General features: G+C 44.7%; 1 protein-coding gene across 1 annotated transcript; it reads left to right on the forward strand.

The window, feature by feature from the left end:
- Nucleotides 1-1,186: 1,186 nt before the first annotated feature.
- On the forward strand, nucleotides 1,187-20,000 carry bend4 (BEN domain containing 4). The gene is made up of 5 exons (XM_029251903.1): nucleotides 1,187-1,724; nucleotides 12,618-13,196; nucleotides 13,907-13,998; nucleotides 18,849-19,089; nucleotides 19,798-20,000. The coding sequence occupies exons 1-5, from the start codon at nucleotides 1,208-1,210 to the stop codon at nucleotides 19,998-20,000; spliced, it is 1,632 nt and encodes a 543-aa protein (XP_029107736.1). The 5' UTR covers nucleotides 1,187-1,207.
- Nucleotides 20,001-21,851: the final 1,851 nt, after the last annotated feature.

Here is a 21,851-nt window from a genome sequence, read left to right on the forward strand (position 1 = left end):
GTAGTGCAGGTGCAAAAATAAGTGAAGCCCAAGTTGTACTGGTTACACCAAATAGGCTAGTAGAATCAGGTGTGTAAATCATATTAATTTATTCGTTTTATAAGCTTATTTTAAGACTTAAGATTCAGATTGTATAAGTTTATTGTAATATTTTCTACAAAAATAACGGCCATCATTCCTCTAGGGTTCACATACTTTCAAGCAGCGCACTTTTCGGTGCAGATTAGCGTCCAACAGCAGAGCCCGTATGCAAATGACGTGCGGTGACATTTTTCTGTCTGGCAGAATGTGTCGAGCGAACGTGTTGTGCCGCTGTTGTGAGAAAAGTAACTCGGTTATGATGAGATGTAATTGTCGGCTGTCTGCCTGTTCTCTTGTGGTGGCGCTATTGATGATCTCGCCGCAAAGCCAATATTTAATAACAGAGAGAAGCGTTTACAAAACCTCTGTTCGGCGTCTACAGCATGTTATTACCTCGATATCTTCATTTATTTTATTAATTTTGTGTCTCTGTGTGTGTGTATTTCCCCAAATATTCATCCACCTTATTTATTCTACTTGTTTTTTTTCCCTTTATAATTTCTATTATTCCAGTGGATTTAATAAAATTTACTAAATACTATAAAATAAATATAACGAACCGATTTTAGTACATTTTTTTTTTACTTATCTATATGAATGTATCTGGATTTGTTTCTCGTGTTTTCTTAAATCTGGCTTTAATGTCACCTTTAATTTTCTGATACACTTCAGTTACGCGCGCGCGCGCACACAGTAACCGATTTGTCGGTAAATTTATTCATTGAGCGCTGCTCTACAAGGCAGTTCTGGTCAGCGATGCGTGGAGCTCAACGTGTCCAGCAGAGATTGTGGTCATCCTGCCTTTTACCGCGGTACAACCAGTGTACTTTAACAATTTGCTCTTCAGTCCACGGCACATCTCCGGAGTGTACATTTCCGACACTGAGTGAGTCCTTTTTCCCAATCTCAAACCGAGGAGCACCACGTGGGCAGGACCCCCCACCGACCCGCCCGCACGGGACCCAACAAGTGACAAGTGGCGTTGGTTCAGAGGCAGACCGGGGAAGATAACACATACGCACAGAGAGGCGCGCGCAGACGCACACGCACACAGACAGACAGAAGCGCGCTCGCTCGCGCGCACACGCACAAAAGGGTTCGCGAGACGAGAGGCAGCGAAGTGGCGATGATGATGATGATGATGGAGGAGGACTCGCACCCGGCGGATGAAGGGCTGTGCGTCCCCGCGATGAGCCCGCAGCGGAGCGCGCACGGCGTCCTCAGCGCGCCCCCCAGCAAGCGGCCCGCGGGGAGAACCAGGTTCGACAGACAGAGACCCACCATGGTGGAGATCCCGCTGCTGGGGGGCGGCGGCGGCGGCGGCGGCGGCTGCGGCGCACAGCGTCCTCCCGCGAGCCGCCACCAGCAGCATCAGCATCCTCAGCATCCTCAGCATCCTCGGCACCCACAGCACCCTGAGCACCCCCAGCCCCAGCAGCCCGGCTCCTCCGCCATCAGCAGCACGGAGCACCACCTGCCGCAGCCGCTGCCCTCCGAGGACGAGTCCAACTACCGAGCGGCCACCTCCTCCTCCACGTCGTCGAGAGCGAGCGGCGTGACCGCGCACCGCGCCCCCGGCTACCGGGCAACGCGCGCTACTCTGTGCCAGCAGAGCCCGGAGAGCGGCCAGGGGCTGAGCGCAGGTACGGACCTCTTCACTTACCCACGGGGCCACGCGGGAACGGGCTGCGAACGGGAAATGCGTCCTTTAGCTACGTGTCAGTCGTACGTTGATTCCTTCAGCAGCGCGTGTGACGTCCGCACTTAACGCTGTTTGTTTGTACACTGGTGTTCAGTCAGTGCCCCCAACTAATAATTGAGCAAAAAATAAAGAAACAAGCAAAATGAATTCATGAACATTTTCTTTTCATTTCAAAAACCGGTCGATAAAAAAGTGTCCAGTGACTTTGTTTGACCAGGACTCCGGTCCAACATGACCGTGACCAGACATCCCCGCCGACTCGAGTCGCGCCGCTCCAGTACAGTGTACAGCAGAGTACAGTATAGTACAGTACAGTACTGCCTGCAGTCCAGCTCCAGTGACCAAGTAGCGTGACCTCCAGGCTCCTACGTTAAATCTATTCTATTCTTTGTCTGCTAGTATCTGAAACACACAGGTGGTTATTTTTTACATGTATATTTCTACAATAAACTAAAGGCGATGCTTTTCCTCCAAAAACACAGCTCTGTTCCAAACTTCATGTCCAAGTGTATAGAAAAGTGAACCGATGGTCTTATTTAGATCGTTTTCCCCAATTCTAAGCTCTGTGCATTGATTTACCCATTTACACAGCTGGGTCACCCTTACAGTGTTAGTTTAGGGTAAACACCTTGATCAAGGGCGCTGCAGTAGGAGGTGGGGTTCAGATCCGGGTTCCCTGAGTGCACGATGGCAACTTTAACCGCTACGCCACCTGCTGACCATGTTTTTATTATTATTATTACATATTTTGACTATTCAAAGCATCTCAGCCACCAGGCAGGTCCACGTTTGGACAGTGTGTCCCACCGGGTGGAGCTTCAGCTGATTGGCAGGTGACCGAGGAACCTGCAGGACAATCAGACTTTGAAATCTAGTACTTTCCACCTTTGATTTGGCTTTGGGGGTCTGCATAGTGGTCCACACCTCTTCAAGCAGCTATCCATTGAATGGGCTGAGGAGCCACTGATTAGAAACAGTACAGTTTCTCATGTCCTAATACTGAACTGGCTAATTAAAGTAAATGTATTATAATTGTTATTATTATTATCTAAATTACAATTAATTCAACTAACATTTTTAATAGCTTCAGTTGTTTTTGGGAATAACGTGCTACATTTTTTCTTGCATCCCAAGAGACCACGGTGCGCAGCTGCCCACCCGTCTGGTGATTTGCACCAGTAAATGATCATTTGTGATTCGACTGCATGTGGCGGCGTTTCCTACGTGTCCACTGGCTGGTCTCATTTTCTAGAATTTTCTTTAGTCCTGTGGAGTCCGTTAAAGACGTTTTTATGTTCAAGTTGAGAAATGGATAGTACTGTATGTGTCTTTGAGTACACACTGTATGAGCGTCAAACCACTGGTGGAAAGTGCCGGATCTCAGCATCTTCAGTCACCTGTCAATCAGCTGAAGCTCCTATCAGTGAGACATACTGTCCACCTGGTTTATATCTATGTGCCCTTGCATGTGCCTATCAAAGTCGAGTGAGGACACTGCAAGGTGCTGCTGACACAATGTGTCAGATTCCCACAGCCGGTCTGTGACAGGTTCTAGTCCGCATAGCAGGGTTGCTTCCTGTCAGCATCAGTCCACCCCTCTGAGACACTGATCACGAGTCCCACCGGCCATTTGAGATGTCCCAGCTTTCCTGCAGGCCAAGTGGATGAGGTTTCTCATTACCTGCCCAGGCAGTAATGTTCTTTACCATGGTGTTACTTCATTATACAGATGAATGGGTACCTGAGTAAAGGATGTGATTAGAGCCACAGCAGCAGTGCACCCCGACCCCGGCCCAGACCCCCCTGCAGCGGCTGGGAATTAGACACATTGGACACTTCTGCCAAGTCACCTGTCTCACGTTTGGGGTCCTGCTGCACCGCACTCTACCCACAAGCCCCTCATAATGAGCTTGTTTCCAGGGATGAGCCTCACCTCTCTGTGTGTCTGTCTCCCTCTCGGCTCTCGCGATGAGTTTGGGCACATCGAACAAGTCCTTCCCAAGCGCTGCTACCACAACAAGCACACGAAATGGAATTCTACCAAACAGGCAAAAAATTATTTTCTCCCCGCTGCCGCTCAATTGCGCGACTTTGTACAATTTAATACATCCATCTCTCCCCCTCTCTCTCTCGCACGCCCGCGCTCTCACACTCCCCGCTCTTGTTCTCCTTTCATTTCCTGTGATTGATATGATACTGCAATAGCATTATGCACAGAAAAAAAAAAAAAAGAAAGAAAAAATGCACGTCGGTCACAGGGTTCGTTTCCCAACTCTGGCCTTGCTGCATGTTGTGTGCATGCATGTGTGCGAGTGCGTACATCTGTGCAGTTACATCCAAGAGCTTCCATGCTCATGTGCAGCTGCACCCCAGGGTGTTGCGTATGTGCGTGCACATTTGTGCATGCGTGTCTGCTGGTTTGCATGCAAGGCACTCATTTCAGATGGGGTGTGAGTTATAGGTGATGAAAAGGATAATAAAAGAGGGAAGCTGAATGGCTGCAGGGGTGTTGCGCTGGGTCTGACCACACCTAAGGACCGTAGTGCTGAGTACAAGACCACGGTAAGCTCATCCCCCCAAGCCAGCAAGGTCTTGTTATCTCCCTGCAGGCAGGTGGCGCCGGCTCCCGCATCCCTGGAGCTCCTCTATCATCTCAGTGGCAGCGCTGCAGTGCACAGGCCTACAGATAGAGCCTCTTATCTTCCCTGCAGATTACAGACCTGAGATTCACACACGTGTGTGAGCCGGGGCTTATCGCCGAGGGTGGGAAATAGAAAAGGAGCGTAGCCTTGAGACACCTTCTCGCTGGACCGGGATGTCGAGGACCGACTGCTGATTAGCTGGATTTTTTTTTCTCCGCTTCCCTGCCTGGTTGATATGGGTGTCACTGGCAACGCGGAGTCCAGGTGACAGGGAAGCAGTAAGGGTGCTTGATACAGGAGCCGGTTTTGGCCGGTTTCCACCAGATGGGTTTAGCACTAGTTGCCTACTATGGTACAAGTGGTTAAAGACATTGTGGAATGTTTCATACAAGTAGTTCCATCAGTGCAATTTCTTCCAGGATCTATCTATCTATCTATCTATCTATCTATCGATCTATCTATCTATCAAGTTTTTTTTTAATTCGGCAAAGTTAAATGCCCTCTCAATTCTTTAAAAAAAGAGTTGGCAGTGTTAAAATGGACATTTTGGCATAACTTGGTTACTTGTTGTAGACTGTAACCCTTCCACTAGATTCATACCTCCTCTTGATACCTGAAACCCCAATGAAAATTAAACTTTTGTTTTCTGTTTTAAATTATGGCTAATTAGATAACTATGTCCTCAGCTGATCATCCCCCCCCCCCAATTAAACAATTTTGAAGATTATTACTTAGAGTATATCTAGGGTTGCTCTCACAGTTCTGTGTTTATTACAATATGAAATCTAGACACAAATTTGAAATTGAGATGCAGATGTGTTTTGGCTACAGGGCTTTGTTACTGTGAAAATATTACTTGAAATGAAGTTTAAATAATTAGAAGTTAGGTTTTTAATGCAAAAACATTAATAATGATGCTTATATGAGATATTTTAAAACTTTGGCTCTGTTTTATCATCAATTTGATTATGACATTCAGTTAAACCCTTTAAGTCATATTGGACAAAGTTGTCACCTAAGCAAAGAATAATAGTAATAATTGTTATTAATATTTTTAAAAAAGGAAGAATATTTAATATCTTTTGGAGTACAATATGTAGCATACAGCATGTATTTGCTGTAAGCCTGCAGTACTGATATAGAACAGTGTTTAGTCTGGCCCTGGATGAAAGTGAATACCGTAGGCTGTTGTACCGCGGTACTGCTTGTAGAAAATATGTCTTCAATGGAATGAATGCAGCCCTTGAGGGACCTATTCCATGCCTCTGGTATTACGAACATGTTTAATAAGTGACGTTAATCGCAGGTCTCTCTGCGTCTTTCCACGGCCTGTCAACGGGACACCCAATTAGACACGCGTCCCCCCCCACCCCATCCCCTGCCTCACACCTGCGATTCGTCAGCATCACAAGAGGCCCGTGTTCATCGCGGCACGTCGAACCTCACAAAGCCTTCAGACAGACGCAGGGTCACACGCGAAAGTCTGCAGACGGCAGTAAAGACGAAAACACGCCGGGCAAAGAGGAATGGGGGAAAGCGTGTCTGTTTTTTGCGTTTGAACTGGAAATAAACCCGTCACAGATGCCGGTTCTAAAGAAAGCCCAGCATCAAAGCTCAGCACTTGAAATAAAATGATTACGCTGCATCTGAGGGTTTCTTTTTTTATTTTTATTTTTTTATCAAGCTGTTCCCACTACCTCCTTCAGCCGTTTTAGCAACTTTTTGCGACACCCTGCAGTCTGGGAACTTGAATACACACTGTATGTTTGTTTGCTGGGGTTGGCTGAAGGTGAGCGTCTCTGTCTGTTTGTTCACGCTGTGGAAGCTGGTATGACATCCTTTGGTACTTCGATTTGCATTTGTTCATTTAGCTGACAGTTATCTCCAAAGTGACATACAACTCAGAGTGAACAAAGCTGCATTTCACCAACAGATAGAGATAGATAGATATCTATAGATATATCTATGTCTGCATGTGCAGACACGTGATTCCCAAAGTGCAGTCAGTTTGTCTGAAGTCACCGTTTAAACTGCCATATGGTAGCTGCATGTAGAATTGATAGGACAAAGGTATTTGTCACAAGTGATATAATGTAAATTTATGGAGAACACAGGAGATCTGAAGAGAAGCGAGTCTGAAAAAAATGTTTTGAGACCCTTGCAGAACATTCAGTGGGATTCAGTAGTTCCGAGTGCCAGAGGAAGAACATTCCACCACACCGGAGCCAGATCTGAGAACCTTCAGGCTTTTGATTTTGGACCTCTTGTGCATGGGACCACCAAGGAGCATAGCACTTTCTCAGGACTTGTAGGTATCAGGAATCAGGTCCATTGATGATCTTGTAGGCCGTAACCAGAGTGTTGAACTTGATGAGGGCAGGGGAGATGTATCGCAATTCTAGTGTTTAAATGAGCAGACAAGAGATCATAAGAGAACCGGGTCTAAGATGTGAGATGTGTTTTGAGACCTTTTCTTGAACACATAAGGTGTATCTACACATCTCCTCAGAATATAAATGACAATATGAAAAATTTTTCCACTGGGGTGGAATGTCATGAGTGTAAACAGATGAACTCTGTAGGTCATTTTAATTTAATTGAATTTGTCCTTTCAGGTGATGCTGGTATGTGTTTCTGTAGCGTGTATGAAAAATGTGTGTTATTCATTATAATTTTATATTATTATAACCTTTATTTATCTGCTGCTTTTCTAAAAGGTGATTAAGTGTTAGATCTGTACACTGAGTTACTTAGTTACTTTCCCCATATGGACATCTGGGTAAGTTGTACTGTATCAGTTCAGAGTTAGTACTTGTACCAAGGGTACTACGGTAGGAGCAGGGATTCAAACCCTGGTCTTTCACCTGCAAGGTGCTGGCTCTGATCATTATGCTTCCTGATGTTTGTGTCCATTACATGTTTTTGTCTGAAATAAAACCGTGTGTGATGGTAGCCATCCAGTGTATTGCACATTGGTTTTCACTGAGATACTCTTGTCTTTTAGGACATGATCATGGAATGCTGTTATGTGAGTGTGTGTATGTGTGTGCATCAGTATGACCGCGCATATATGTGTGCCTCTCTCCCTTATGTTCACTTTTGTGTTCTTCAGGATGTTGTGGATCTGTGTGTGTGTGTGTGTGTGTGTGTGTGAGAAGAGAGAGAGAGAGAGAGTGAAAGTGTGTATGTAGGGCCTTACATGGATATGTGACGACTGTGAGACCATTATCTGCACTGACACAGTGACAGCCATTGGGGACAGCAACCTTTTTAATTTAGAGCCCTGGAAAGGCGATGGAGGTGGGATGGAGACTTGGGGGGGGGGGGGGGGGGGGGGGGGGGCGGTAACATGAAGCTCGCTCTCCCAGATATATGTAATAAACCAAATTGCATTTAAAAGCTTTTCCAAAGAGTTGCGATTAAAATAAATGGCACTCATAAATTTCCCTCTCTAGCACATGTTGTCCCTAATGAAATTTTATGAGCCTCTTTCTTTGCGCCGTCAGAGGGGGAATAATATCAGATCCATCTTGCAGAATAAACATATACGCTGCGCGTATTAATCAATCTGCAGATCGGTTAGACTCGCCTCAGAGCGAGACTCAAAACCTGCCCATCACATGGGTGCCACGGTCAGAGCCAATAATCACGAACCAACCCCCTCCCCCCACCCTGGCGTGAAGTCGAGAGATTAATCTTTGTTAAGATGATGCGTGCAGGTTGGGGGCTGCAGTGAAAATGACACTTAGACTCATTTTCAGCATGCAGTGATCAGATTTTGTCCCCTTTTTTTCCGTTTATGATTATGAGAGCCTGGTGTGGGGGAGGGGGCTTTACAGGAATAGTAACGATTGCCTTTGTGTTTCAGCAAACGCTGATGGTTTGGGCCTATAGATAGTGCAGATTTGCTTCTAGGAGGCTGCACTGGAAGCCCTTATCAGATTGTGGCTGCTGGATGCTTATCGCATTGCAATTTAGATGAGCAGAGATAGAGCCGAAACAAAGTTGGCAAAGAAATTGCCTCATGTGAGAGAGGAGCGGTGGGGGGGATGTTGTACCAACCGTGTCAGCTGAGCTGAAACACTGCTCCTCAGAATGTTGATACAAGCTCTAAATATGATCTCCTTGCGCAGTGTAAGCAAAGTAGCATTTGTCGAACTGGCCTCAGGTCGGGTGTCGCTCGTCTCGATGGCAAAGATGTAGTCTGCTGGTTTGGATCACAAAGCAGGAGAGAACATGGTAACTGGCCTGGACAGCAGCCGTCGATCACAACGCTGTTAATTTAGTTATTATTTAGTTATTCGTTAACAAAGCTCATGCTTTTCTCCAAAGTGACTTATAATGTTAAGCTACTTATAGTCATTTACCAATTTATACAGCAAGGTCATTTTTACAGCAGGAGGTAGGATTCCAGCCTGGTTCCTTTGAGTTCAAGGAGGCAGCAGCTCCAACCATTGGCTTTGACTTCTTCCTTCAAGTCTACACTGTTGGCAGAACCACTCGGAGCATCCAGAATTTTCTCTCTGCATAGGTTTGTGCTCAATCTCCATGTACAGTACCAAAGTAAAACGTTAAGAGTTTGAGTATGCTTGCTAGAGACTTTCTTCTCCAGGTACATCTTGCATAACTTTGAGGAATTGGCTTGCTGTCTTGCTGAGGAATGAAGGACTGCCCAACCAGCCCTAACCTTCATGGAAAGGTCTAGATCTGAAGTATACCCAAGCTGGTGGAGGTTACCACGGTCTTGGTAAAGATCACCATCTTTGTGATTAGCAAAGCACCCTCATACCAGAACTCATCTGCTAACCTCACCAGTGTTTGACAAATACTCAGCAGTTGAACCCTAGCATTTCACATTTTGACTCGTTGATCCGCAAATTCAACATTTACTCCTCAGCCATCCAGTTGTATGTTTTTTAGTTTGGGAAATCTCTGTTCAAGCAAGTGTAAAGCTTTGACTGGGTACTCTATATTCTGTGAGATCCTGAACAATAACACTGTTGTTCCAACATTGGACCTGACTGAGAGCTGCTGAACTCTAATTGCCTTTGAACCCACCAATCAGTCTATTAGAAGGTAGTATACCTTTCCCTCCAAAAAAAGTTGTCACATTGCAGCGATGTTGAAATGCACTCACATCATCTTTAATGTAGGATATTGGCTTGACCTAATCTCTTCCTGGTATTGATGTGTGGTTTCATGATTATGGCATTTGACTCACATGGAGATCTTAGTGGGACTTTTAAGAATATTTCAGCAAATGTATAAATGGCCATATCTGAAGCTGAGCCTGGATAAGAGAGACAACATTTTGTTCTACTGTATACAAGCTATATAATGGAATGACAATAAAAAAAAACTTGAACTTAATAAGATTGTCTTCTGGATAAAAAAATTATGTAATATGTATGATTATGTAGCTCAAGCTGATGGTCATCACGTTGAGATGGCGCACAGTTTGGCTCCAGTTTTTGGCCAGTACTATTGGTCGGCAGAGATTGAAATGCTCACAAGATGAGTCAAGTCATCAGTATTTCTGAGGTGGAGATTCCGATGCTCCTGAACTGCCATTTTCATCTAGCTAATGTTTTATTAATTCCATGAGTGCTTGTGCCCTTCCTCCTTGACACACACCCTTCCGTCATAACTGTAGTCCTAAACCCTGTCCTACAAGTCGCTTCTTTTTCACTTTCTCATCAACTGGTGTTTTTCGCAACAATTTTGTCCTGTGTTATTCAATGTCTGACATGAGTGTTTTTCAGAATAGCTCATGATTTTGATTTGTTTTGTACTCTATGCACATGTGAAATTCACATATTTCCGATTCCTGGAGCACTAGAAACTTGCTGAGGATGTTGTTTCTCAGAATTAATAACCAACACCTTCACGTTTGTACTGCAGCAAGTCATGGCCTGGAAAGATGTCAAAGATCCATGTTTAGTTCTTGTTTGACGACTCCATGTGAGTATGGTCTAATTTCACCCTGGTGATCCATCATTATGTGTGCTGCAAGGTCAGTCTGATACACAAAGTAATCTTGCGTCCATGCTATTGCAATATATTGTATTATGTGCGTGTTGAGAGGAAACAAAGAAAAAGGGAGGAAGAGAGTGAAAAACAGTCATTTTAGAAATGCTCCTCTGAATGAGGGATTTTTTTTTTTCTTCAGATGTGTTGCTTTTGTCAGCATTTCCACAATGATTTCACTTTTTTTTTCCCCAACCTATCGTTCCTCTGAATCTAATTTTGTTTCAGTTGATAGAGCAAGTTTCCTGAGGTGTGTGTGTGGTGGTTGCTTATCATGAATTTTATTTAATGCAAGGTCAGAAGAGAAAGGGATGATTGTGCACTTTGTCACTATAAAGTACTGGCCTGTGGGATATGGGTATCATTATTGCAATTATTTTCCAGTTACTCTACTGTAGTACACTTGATCAGGGTACTTAGCTTGAACTGAAACAGTAAAAAAAAAAGAAAACGACCAAGTTGTATAAATGGGTAAATCATTGCAATTATCTTAGGTTTGTTGGGCTAACAACACTTTTGACCATTCTGTTTATGTTCAGGTTTGCTTCATAAACCCCATTACAGTTCTTTGTATTTCATTTAAATTTAAAAATGCTCTGAACACCATATGTGCACCATAGTTTGCACCTTATTCAGTTGTAGGCAATAAGGTTCCCATTGGAAATGTCATTGTGTATTTTGCTTTTTGTTTATTTTTTGTAATTTCATTATGTTGAAATAGATTTTTCTTATTTCTTCCTTCCCCTTCATCAGCCACAAGTGTCTCTTAAATGATCCTTCTGAATACCGATAAATAACCATCTTGATTTTAATTAATATTCAGCCTTGCATGTCTTTTTTGTGTGGGAATTTACAGGTACACTTCTGTGTTCTGTATCCTTGTCTTTGTGCCAGAAGGAGAGCAGAATGACGGCCACTAGACTGTGACATTTAGATTATATCAAGCTGGCCAAATTGCACAGAAATGAAACTGCTGAGGAATGATCATTTTCAGGAAAAAAATTGCAGATGATCATTGTGGTGTGCCAAGGTTGTTAGAGATGCTCTCAAGGCAGGTGTCGTGCATGCGCAAAAACCCCTAATTTATTTACAAAAACGGAAGCAAAGGTGCTATCCATGAGAAAAGTGCTAAATATATATATATGGAAAAGAATCTGTAAAATTAAATGTTAAATCCTTACACAAATGACACAAATACATAAAAATTAGAAATATAAAGTATTAACACAGATATCACATTGCTTCCCAATTTTAATGATTATTAAAAACATTAATTATTGAATAACCACACCAGGATTTTTGTTGCTACCCAAATTTGCTGCATATCCAACAATTCCGTTGAAGTGTCCTCTCTTTTTCTCCTGGTTACTACTGTTTCTTTGCTATGGTTTGGCATCTATTTTCAGAAGATAAAATACATGTATAACTACGTACATCATTTGCTCTCACGTTTGTTTAAAGCAAGGTTATAACAGCATGAGTGATTAATGATAATGTGTTTATTTAATCTGTTTATTTTGGATGCATATAGGGGTGTGGTGGTGCAGTGGGTTGGACCACAGTCCTGCTCTCCGGTAGGTCTGGGGTTCGAGTCCCGGTTGGGGTGCCTTGCGATGGACTGGTGTCCTGTCCTGGGTGTGTCCCCTCCCCCTCTGGCTTTACGCCCTGTGTTACCGGGTTAGGCTCTGGTTCCCTGCGACCCCGTATGGGACAAGTGGTTCTGAAAGTGTGTGTGTGTGTGTGTGTGTATTTTGGATGCCTTTACTGCATTGGTGTGTGTGTGTCAGTAATTTCTACCACAATCCTAAACTGAGAATGGGATGGAATTTAGAACCCTCTTTTGGTAGGCCATTTCTTGTGACCATCTGAACCAAATTCTGCAGTGGTCTCGGCACATAATGGCATTATGACACAACACGATGAGGTCATAGCCCAGGGCAGTGATGTCATAGCACAGCACAGTGATGCAATAGTGCAGCGCAGTGATGATATATGTTACAGGTCAGTGGAGCCCTAGCCCAGTGCATGGATTTTATTTGGGCTCTTTCGTTAGTGATGTCACAGTGTGAGAAGGTCCTTCCCTTGAGGCCTTGAATGTCATAATACAGGTACTGCGGTAACGTGCTGGCACCTTCAGGTATTCTTTCTGCCCCTCCCCCCCACAGAGCACCGGCTCATCCTCGATGCTTTTGCTCAGCAGTGCAGTCGGGTCATCAGTCTCCTCAATAGCAACGGGCAGCTCCTGGACCCCCAGCTTCGCCCTCCATCAGGACTGGTGTCCCACATCAAGCAGGAGGAGGGAAGCCACATCCTGGGGGGGCGATTAGCAGTCCTTGGCAAGCCAGACATGGCCAGATCTGGAGATCAAGAAATGTTGGAGGGGGGACTGGAGGCGGAGCATCCTCGCAGTCAATGGAGGCAACAGCAGACGTCGGCTTTCTTGCATGCATTCACCGAGTCGCTGCACGGCTACCTGATGACTGGCTCCCGTCCCTCCTCGGGCCCCGGTGGCAGCTATTGCCATCCCGCCGATGCAGGTCCCCTCTCTGCCTCCCCAGCCCACACACTTGGTGGCTGGACCTCACCCACAACTTCCGAGTCCCACGGACATCCCTCCTCTACTCTGCCTGAGGAAGAAGAGGAGGACGAAGGCTGCTGCCCCCGCTGCCTGGAGCTTGAGCAGGAGGTGCTGTGTCTGCAGCAGGAAAACGAGGAGCTGCGGTGCAAGCTGGACAGCATTCCAGGTACTGCCCCCTCCTGGACTGGAGGAGTTACTGTACTGCATTTAAGTGATAATGGAGCATGAACTGTTTGTTCTCTTTGCAAATACTTTGTTATATTAAGATACAATAGCATGATATAACTGAAACCTCTCAAGTTTGTTCAGCACCTCAGTCTCCTCATCACATATGGTTTTTTCCAAGCTCATTTTCAATTCAGTGCTATATTTCCAATAATAAATCTGTTGGCGTGACACTCAGCAGGGCTGGCTTGGTGTCATGGCTCCCCTATCAGATACATATCTTGGACACCACTTTTGACACAGCTTTGATCTGACACTTTATTTATTCCCCACCCTCTGTACTACAGAGGCCTGAAGAATGAGTCACTGGAGAAAGAGCAGCTAAGTAATAAGCCCCTTCCACCCCATTCCCCCCTAAAGAGTCTTGCGAGACAAACCGTGGGGTTATGGAAGTCCTGAAGGTGGAAACCAGAAAAAGGCTCAGTGTCTGCTTATCTGATTTCCCAGAATGCCCTGCTTCTGGAGGGTTCTGTTATTCATGGTAATGGAGCTTGAGCAATGACGAGACACGATGCTAATGTATTCTTTCATATTTTTTTGCAAAGATGTTGTTTTGCTCGGTCCTGGATCAGCCTTGGGCTAACTGTCCTTCATCTTCTCTCTCTGGTGGTATCATCCACAACTCTGCTCTCCCTCTCCTCTCTTGGTCAGTACCCTGTCAGAACGTCTTGGACTTCTTCAAGATGGTCCTGCAGCACCACAACCAGTTTGCTCAGCCAGCCCTGGAGGAGCAGTTGACCGAGGTAAGGAGGAGAACCTCCTCGGATCCCAGGCACTGCATACTGCCACGAGAAGGGCGGAAGGGGGAAACGGCAAGGAGGAGGAATGTGACCAGTCAGCAAACCACGTGTGCATCGCTGTGTCATGAAGCAGCGCGCCCGGAAGCCGAGTCCTGTCGTATCTCTGCAGGAAATGAGCCGACAGCGGTCTCTGAGGTTTACTTTTTCATCAGGCATTTATCTAATACCATGTCTGTGCCAGCCAAAAATGGTGTGATAAAGATTGTGACATTTTACACTGAGTCATATGACACATTTATGATAAAGGGGGGAAAAAACTATTTGATCTAGAATTCTCTATACAGGCAATCCCCGGATTACGAATGAGTTCCTTTCCTAAGTCTGTCTTTAAATCGGATTTGCACGTAAGTCAGAACATTTAGGTCTGGTGGGTATCAACATCACTTTATCAGATGTTTGTCTTCGTATATAGTGTACCTTTCTATGCATAAAAGGCATTAAAGAAGCACTTCTGGATACACTAAAACATCTTTACTATACCAATAACAATACTATACTAATACTAATAATAACAATAATAATAATAATAATAATAATAATAATAATAATAATAATAATAAATCTAGCTACAATATTTATAATAGAGAGACATGGAAAAAGATAATAATAAATGTTTCTACTGTCATGATGAACAGAGGACACGGAGGAGGCTGAACCCAAGCGCAGGATCATTTAGTCAGAATCAAAGGACTAGACGCGTTCTCGTGGTGGGGGATGGGCGAGTGATCGGTCGATCGGCGAACTGAACAGAGGCGAGGATCCGAAATTGTGGTTGAGGGACAAGGCGGGAGGTCGTTATCAAAGAGCCGTGGAACGGGACTGGGGAACACTGAGGGACAGAAGTTGGAAGAGCAAAGCGAGGTAAGTTCGAGAACGCGGGGGATGTGTCTCGAGTGACATTCCGCAACTGGAAAGAGGTCGAGAAGTGTCTTTTGTAGTCAAGCGCTCCCATTGAAGCTAGGTGCTTAATCGGAGCCAGGTGCTGTTGGTTGAGGTGCGTGTGTGTAAAAGCATTCAGGAAACTTTTCCGATGTTCATTGGTGTTTCACCTTTTTCTGATCACTTTATTATTTCCACTTCAGTTTCAGTCAGGATTGTTTTTCTATTCTTTGACGCATAACAGTTACGCTTTGGTGCCATGGTTAGAAAGGCACACACATACACACACTGTCTAAAACCACTTGTTCCAAGCAGGGTCGCGGCAAACCAGAGCCTAAGTCGGCAACACAGGGTGCAAGGCTGGTGGGGGAGGGTACACACCTAGGACGAGACGCCAGTCTGTCACAAGGCACCCCAAGCGGGACTTGAACCCCAGACCCACCAGAGAGCAAGGCCCGGCCAAACCCATAGCACCACCGCACTCCCCCGGTTAGAAAGGTCAAAAAAAAATTAAAGCCAAATACAGTAACACACAAGACACTTAACAGCAACATGGTCGAACTGAAAAGAAGGAAGTCTTTGTCCTACCTCGGACTCACGCGCCCCCTGACGAATCGCTGTAGACATGCAACGTTTTGATGTGGGTTGTAAAGTAGTGCCCGTTTGTTATTACGAATCATTGTATGTAACTCAAGTTTGTAGTAGGCTTTACAGGGGGTGGTTCGTAACTACAGGTTGTCCATAAGTCGGACATTCGTAACCTGGGGACTGCTTGTATAGAATTCTTTGTACAGTTCATAAACTATAAAGGTTTTATAATAAAGGTTATTTATCATGATCATATAAATAACCATATAGATAACCTCTTAACCAGCTTGGGATCAAAGGTGCGGCACTAAGATGGTTTGAGTCCTACCTATCTGACAGATCCTATCAAGTGGCCTGGCGGAGCGCTCGTTCTTCCCCTTTGCCTCTCTCACCCGGTGTTCTGCAGGGCTTGGTATTGGGTCCTCTTCTTTTCTCAATCTACACCTCCGCCCTCGGTCCAGTCATAGCCTCCTATGGATTCAAATACCACTGCTATGCTGATGAGACCCAGCTCTTCCGCTCCTTTCCACCTGATGCATCAGACATCTCCGCACGCATTGCTGCCTGCCTGTCGGACATTTCTTCATGGATGTATGATCACCGCCTCCAACTCAACCTCTCCAAAACAGAGATTCTTTACCTCCCAGCTGGCCTGTCCTCTTGTCACGATCTGTCAATCAAACTGGACAATTCACTCATTTTGCCTACCTCCTTGGCTAAGAGTCTGGGAGTAACGATTGACAGAGTCTGTCATTCTCTCAGCACATTGAAGCCACAACCCGATCCTGCAGATACATCGTGCATAATATTCGTAGGAGCCGTCCCTATCTCACTACTGACTCTGCCCAGCTACTTGTCCAGTCCATGGTGGCATCCCGTCTGGACTACTGCAACTCTCTCCTGTGTGGCCTTCCTGCTACTGCCATCAAACCTCTGCAGCTTCTACAGAATGCTGCAGCACGAGTTGTGTTTGATTTGCCAAAGCGTTCCCATGTATATCCTCTACTCATTTCTCTCCACTGGCTTCCTATAGCTGCCAGAATCAAATTCAAGACCCTGGTTACTGTCTACAAATGCATCAATAGAACTGCTCCCAGGTATTTACAGGACTCGATCAACCGCTACACCCCAGCCAGGCCCCTTCGCTCATCTACTTCTGCTCGCTTGGTGGTCCCGCGCACGAAAGGTAAAGCTCGGAGGTTCTCGGTTCTCGGTTCTGGCTCCGTTGCGGTGGAATGACCTTCCCCTGTCACTCAGAACTGCAGAGACTGTCTATATTCAAGAAGGGTCTGGAAACTCACCTTTTCCAGATTCACTTCGCCCAAGATCTCTCCAGCTCATTTATGGTGTAATTGTTCACGCATCTTAACTTCATGAGCATCCCCTGATACAACCTTTATTCAGCCACTACACCGGCATTGTACTTGCTTATTTGCGTATCTTAGAATATTTAAAAAGAAAAAAAATTGGTGGAAGAGTATCAGGATTTATCTATCCTGTGTTTTAGGCACCTACTCAAATGATGAACCTCGGTGCAGCAAGTAGTAGGTAACAAACTAGGTTTACTTAAGACTTTCATGTCTGCAGCTATGTCTCCTTCTCTCAATGTAATGCATAAATTGTACTTTTGCTGAGCTGTACGTTGCTTTGGACAAAAGCGTCTGCTAAATGAATCAACGTAAATGGAAATGCTTTTGCCCAACTGAACTTGAACTTTCTCCCAATGACACAGATTGGCAGTTTATTAAGATGATTTTGACACTTATCTTAGCAAAACTTTTCCTGCGTCTTTTATCAAGTGACCTGTACTTTACACTCTGTCAGAAAAAAGCCCATATAGCTCCTGAACAAATCCATTGCACAGTCTTTGAGCTGGTAGGGACACATTCTCAGAGCTATGGGTTGTTATTATTCATTCATTGAACTAATACTTTTCTGATATATAGTATTGGGTCTTTATACTAAGGGGCTTACAATGATTTACACAGCTTGGTTCTTTCTACTGTATCAATTCATTGTAAATACCTTGATCAAGGGTACTATAGTGGGAGTGGGGGTTTGAACCCAAGGCCTTTAACTACAAAGCAACAGCTCTAACCACTATGCCACCTTGGTATCAGTTCCTTGGTGGGGCATTATGTCACCTGTTTCACTGAATCCAGCTTTATTAGTCATTCTGATACCAGTTTGTTTAAATGAATCAGGTCATTACAACTGCGGTAATTAAAATTGGAAAATGTAATGATAATTAAAACTAAAGAAACTAAATTACATTTGAGCAAGTAATCTCCTTGTGAAGAGGAACATCTCATGTGGGATCTAGACACAGAGAGTTGTCTTGCCATGAGCAGACCTCCAGGTCACCCAGCATAAAGCACACCCAACCCCAGTGACAGGTCAGGATTGTCATGCGGTGTTACGATCCCTGAAGTCAGAAACAAGTCAAAGCGAAACGTGCAGTTCACACGCAGCACTTCCTGACACGCACACACCGACTACATTTGACTCACAGTTATGTAAAGAGCTCTATCAAAACGTATCTGTTTCCTTCTCATTCAGTTTCACACATAAAGACGGACGGTGTTACCATACCGAAGACATTCCGCACACACCTCTGTAGTGGTATCTTCTGTGATCGTTTCTGATGGCGGCAAATTACACGTATGACTGTACACATAAACAAGATGAAATGAAAGTGCGGCCTGTTTCCAGTTCCTGGTGATTTCCCGTATACAGCAAGTACAAAAAAATTAATTCTATATGTCATCAGTACATAAAAGTATAGGGGCAATAAGCTAAGGAAAGGTACTGTACCTTAACCTCTCAAAGTTCCTCTCCAAAGACCACATAATATCCCTTTCTTTTGTTAGTCATCCTTTCTACTGGATGACTGTATATCACTGGCAGTGTTTTCTTCTTGTGTCATTACCATTATATTTATAAGTGAAAAATGATTTATCTACAGTGCCAGTCAAAAGTTTGAGTACACCCTAGCAGTACCTGTATGGGACTGATTGGAGAGACGAGTGAAAGCAAAGCAATACACACGTCATACATCTTCGGGAACTGATGCAGAAGAGCCGGGAAAACAATTTCCAAATCAAACTTGTTCACCAAATGCCTGGATTCCAGCAAGTGTGGCCCAACCTTGTACGGCTACTGTATCTTACTGGATAAATTCGTATTGGGTGCTGTGCTTTTTTCATGGGACTTGAACTAGCCACCTTGAACTTCAGGTCATTGAGCACAATGCTACCTACTGAACAGTCTTTAGCTTTGTCATTGTAGACGCATCACCTCCCCACTATTCATTTATCTATACAAAGGGCAGCAAGCAGCTCCTGGGAAGCTACCCGGTGTTCATCACCAACAAGCAGTGGGACGAGGCGGTCAACTCCTCCAAGAAGGATGGCCGGCGGCTTCTGCGCTACCTCATTCGCTTCGTCTTCACCACGGATGAACTGAAATACTCGTGCGGCCTGGGCAAGCGCAAGCGCTCTGTGCAGGCAGGCGAGACTGGACCCGAGAGGCGACCGCTCAACCCCATCAAGGTCACCTGCCTCAGAGGTAGAGCATCCCCCAAACACCACTACAGCGCTTAGGAAATCTATCTATCTATCTATCTATCTATCTATCTATCTATCTATCATCTCTGGATTATGATTGGTTACTTTACATTTTTATGAGAGCACATTTTCTATTTGACCTGCTTTCGTTTCCATTTTTTATTTATATCCTTCTGACAGCAACAGAAAAAAGTTTGTGGATGTATTTCTATGACTTCTATATGTTTCCAAATATATGATGTTGTTTGAAAGCACATAATGTCTGTAAGGTCCATTTGGCCTCAGTGTCATCATATTTACAGTTTGAGACACACACCTAAACATTAAAGGCTAGGTCTCAGTTAGGAATTCTTCTGAAGTTGGACAGTTCCAGGTTAGGGACTTAGTGGCTGTACCTGTTCATACTGACCTGTCTGATGATGCCCACTAGGTCCGCTGGTTGGCAGTGTGGTGTGAATGAAGTTTCTCAGAACTTAAAATTTTTCTTTGTGCAGGTTTTAGTTCCTGGCAGTTTACAATTGTTTTGGAAGTTGTTTGCTTGACAAAAATACTGAATGTCACCCCAAATTGTTGTAGATGTGGCATCCAGCATGATGATTTTTTATGACCAGAAGAAGGGTGGTGAGAAAGGGTGAACTGTTAGCTGGTTACCACGGTATCCTCTGCCTTCCTTTCCATCTCACTCAGGCACATTTAACTTTCCCCTCAGAGTTCATCCGCATGCACTGCGCCTCGAATCCAGATTGGTGGATGCCGTCAGAGGAGCAGATCAACAAGGTGTTCAGCGACGCGGTGGGACATGCACGTCAGGGCCGGGCAGTGGGCACCTTCCTGGGCAGCGGTACCTCCAGCGGGGGCCTCTACGCTGAGGCCTTTGACAATCACCTGTCCCAAGATGGCACAGGTGATTGAGGACGATGGCGAAGAATGCTGCCGTCCTGTACCTACTGTCTCACTTGGACTGCAGCTCTCAAAATTCTGGGAAACTCTGTTAACATTCCATAGAGCCAAGCTGCTCCACCGACATGACGACAGGTGTGGTTTGTTTTTTTGCTTTTTACCATGGCTTTTATTTATTTATTTCTATGAGTTGCTGGCCTCACTTCCAGGGTCTCATGTACTGTAAATAGGTGAGTCCCACCTGTTGGTTTGGGTCTCTCCTGCATTTTCACTGGACTGAGGACCCTTCTGGAGGTCACTTGGAAGGGTTTTTGTCGACATCTCACTTCTTGATTTTGGAGAAGAAATTGAAATTTGAAATTGAAAGGTATAAAAAAAAAAAAATTTATACTTGAAAGAAACCAGGATTGAAAGGAGGAGATTCGTTTAGATGCTTTAAAGTATGTCCTTTTGTTAATTTTCAGTCATGCTTGGTATGAAATTATAGTCTTTCCAGCACGGCTGGTTCACTGAAGCACTCAGTCTTAAAGGTGTTTCCCATCGAACTGGTTCAGAGAAATTTCTCGTATCAAAACCTTCAATGTTGTGGTAGTTAAAGGGAGCACCAGCCCAGAGATGCTTGAGTGTTGAACGGTTGGCCCAGGGTGGTCATACTGTAAGTGCCTGTCGGGGGGCTCCATGTGCGACTGCGTGGTCAGGCTGGTCAGCCTGTGGTGATTTAAGGAGGAAGATGGCAGAGTCACCCTACAGATGACAAAATACACCCATCGGTCCCCTTCCCACGTTTTCTTTTACCTCATTCACCCAGGTGCCAGTAGTTCCAGCGTTAGACATCGGATAGGAACGTCCTTCCTGGGATCCTAGTGAATCCTATCCATGTCCTATATCATGATCCCATTGGACTCAAAACCTCCTAAAAATCTTCAAAACAATCCATTCTTTCAGGCAATTCAAACATGTCAGAAAGAAGTTACTGCCACCTGTTTCCTCTGAGCTCCAGTTTTGGGACAGTGATCTTTTTCTACGGTGTCTTACAGGAAGTCGCTCTGTTGGCTTGTCTAGTCAGTCCTCCACAGTCTCTGTGACCATTTGCATTGCTAACGTGTCACACCAACGATACCATCTAGGCATTTGTACCCACTAAGTCTTTTGAGTTTTCTGCTCAAGTTTGGACTTGGTTACATATTTTTCTCCTTAAGTGTTTGTACATAATTCACAGGCGATCAGTAAACCGTCACCTCAGCTCTCAATCTGATCCCGACGATTCCATTTTCTGTTTCCGTGCTTCCTGTCTGCCTTCTAGTCCTTGGACAGGGTTTAGGGTCAAGGACAATGTTGTAGGGCCTCCTGAGATACCTGTTGGTATGAAGGCCATGGTTCTACTGCTGGGTTTCAGTGTCACGTCACCATACCAGGAAAAAGCCTGTGATTTAACACCGTTTTGACTCATTCGCCTAAAAAGGCTCTAATATGTTGCTAATATCTGTCTATGAAGGACAGCTTGTCATTTTCTATGAGACATTTTTACTGTCAGAAGGTTCCATTTAACAGACACATTTATTGTTAAAGGCTTATTTTGTTTAGGTCATTAGACCCAACATATGAATCATTTTAAGCTGTAGAAATCCAGTTTGTGCAAGCTGTCAAACTCCCAGCAGCCCCAGTTCTCAGCCTAGTGCCTCCTCTTGTAAAGACACAGCTACTGGTGTTTTTTTTAAAAAAAAAAAAAAGCTCCCAGCAGCTGTCGTTTTCTGTAGCATTGCTGCATTCTTCGGGATCAAACAAATCTGACTGTGGTTGGCTTGTGATGAAGGTATAAGAGATGTTCCTGGGCCTCATATTGCTGCACACTCACGTGTCATA

The sequence above is a fragment of the Scleropages formosus genome, chromosome 5 (assembly GCF_900964775.1).
Source record: "Scleropages formosus chromosome 5, fSclFor1.1, whole genome shotgun sequence".
NCBI lineage: Eukaryota > Metazoa > Chordata > Actinopteri > Osteoglossiformes > Osteoglossidae > Scleropages > Scleropages formosus.

What these genes read in the sequence shown, in the direction of transcription:
- bend4 (XM_029251903.1), top strand. Translation starts at nt 1,208, where the DNA reads ATGATGATGATGATGATGGAGGAGGACTCGCACCCGGCGGATGAAGGG. An exon ending in CGGCCAGGGGCTGAGCGCAG is followed by an intron (nt 1,725 to 12,617) that starts GTACGGACCTCT and finishes TCCCCCCCACAG; the next exon opens with AGCACCGGCTCATCCTCGAT. An exon ending in TGGAGGAGCAGTTGACCGAG is followed by an intron (nt 13,999 to 18,848) that starts GTAAGGAGGAGA and finishes ATCTATACAAAG; the next exon opens with GGCAGCAAGCAGCTCCTGGG.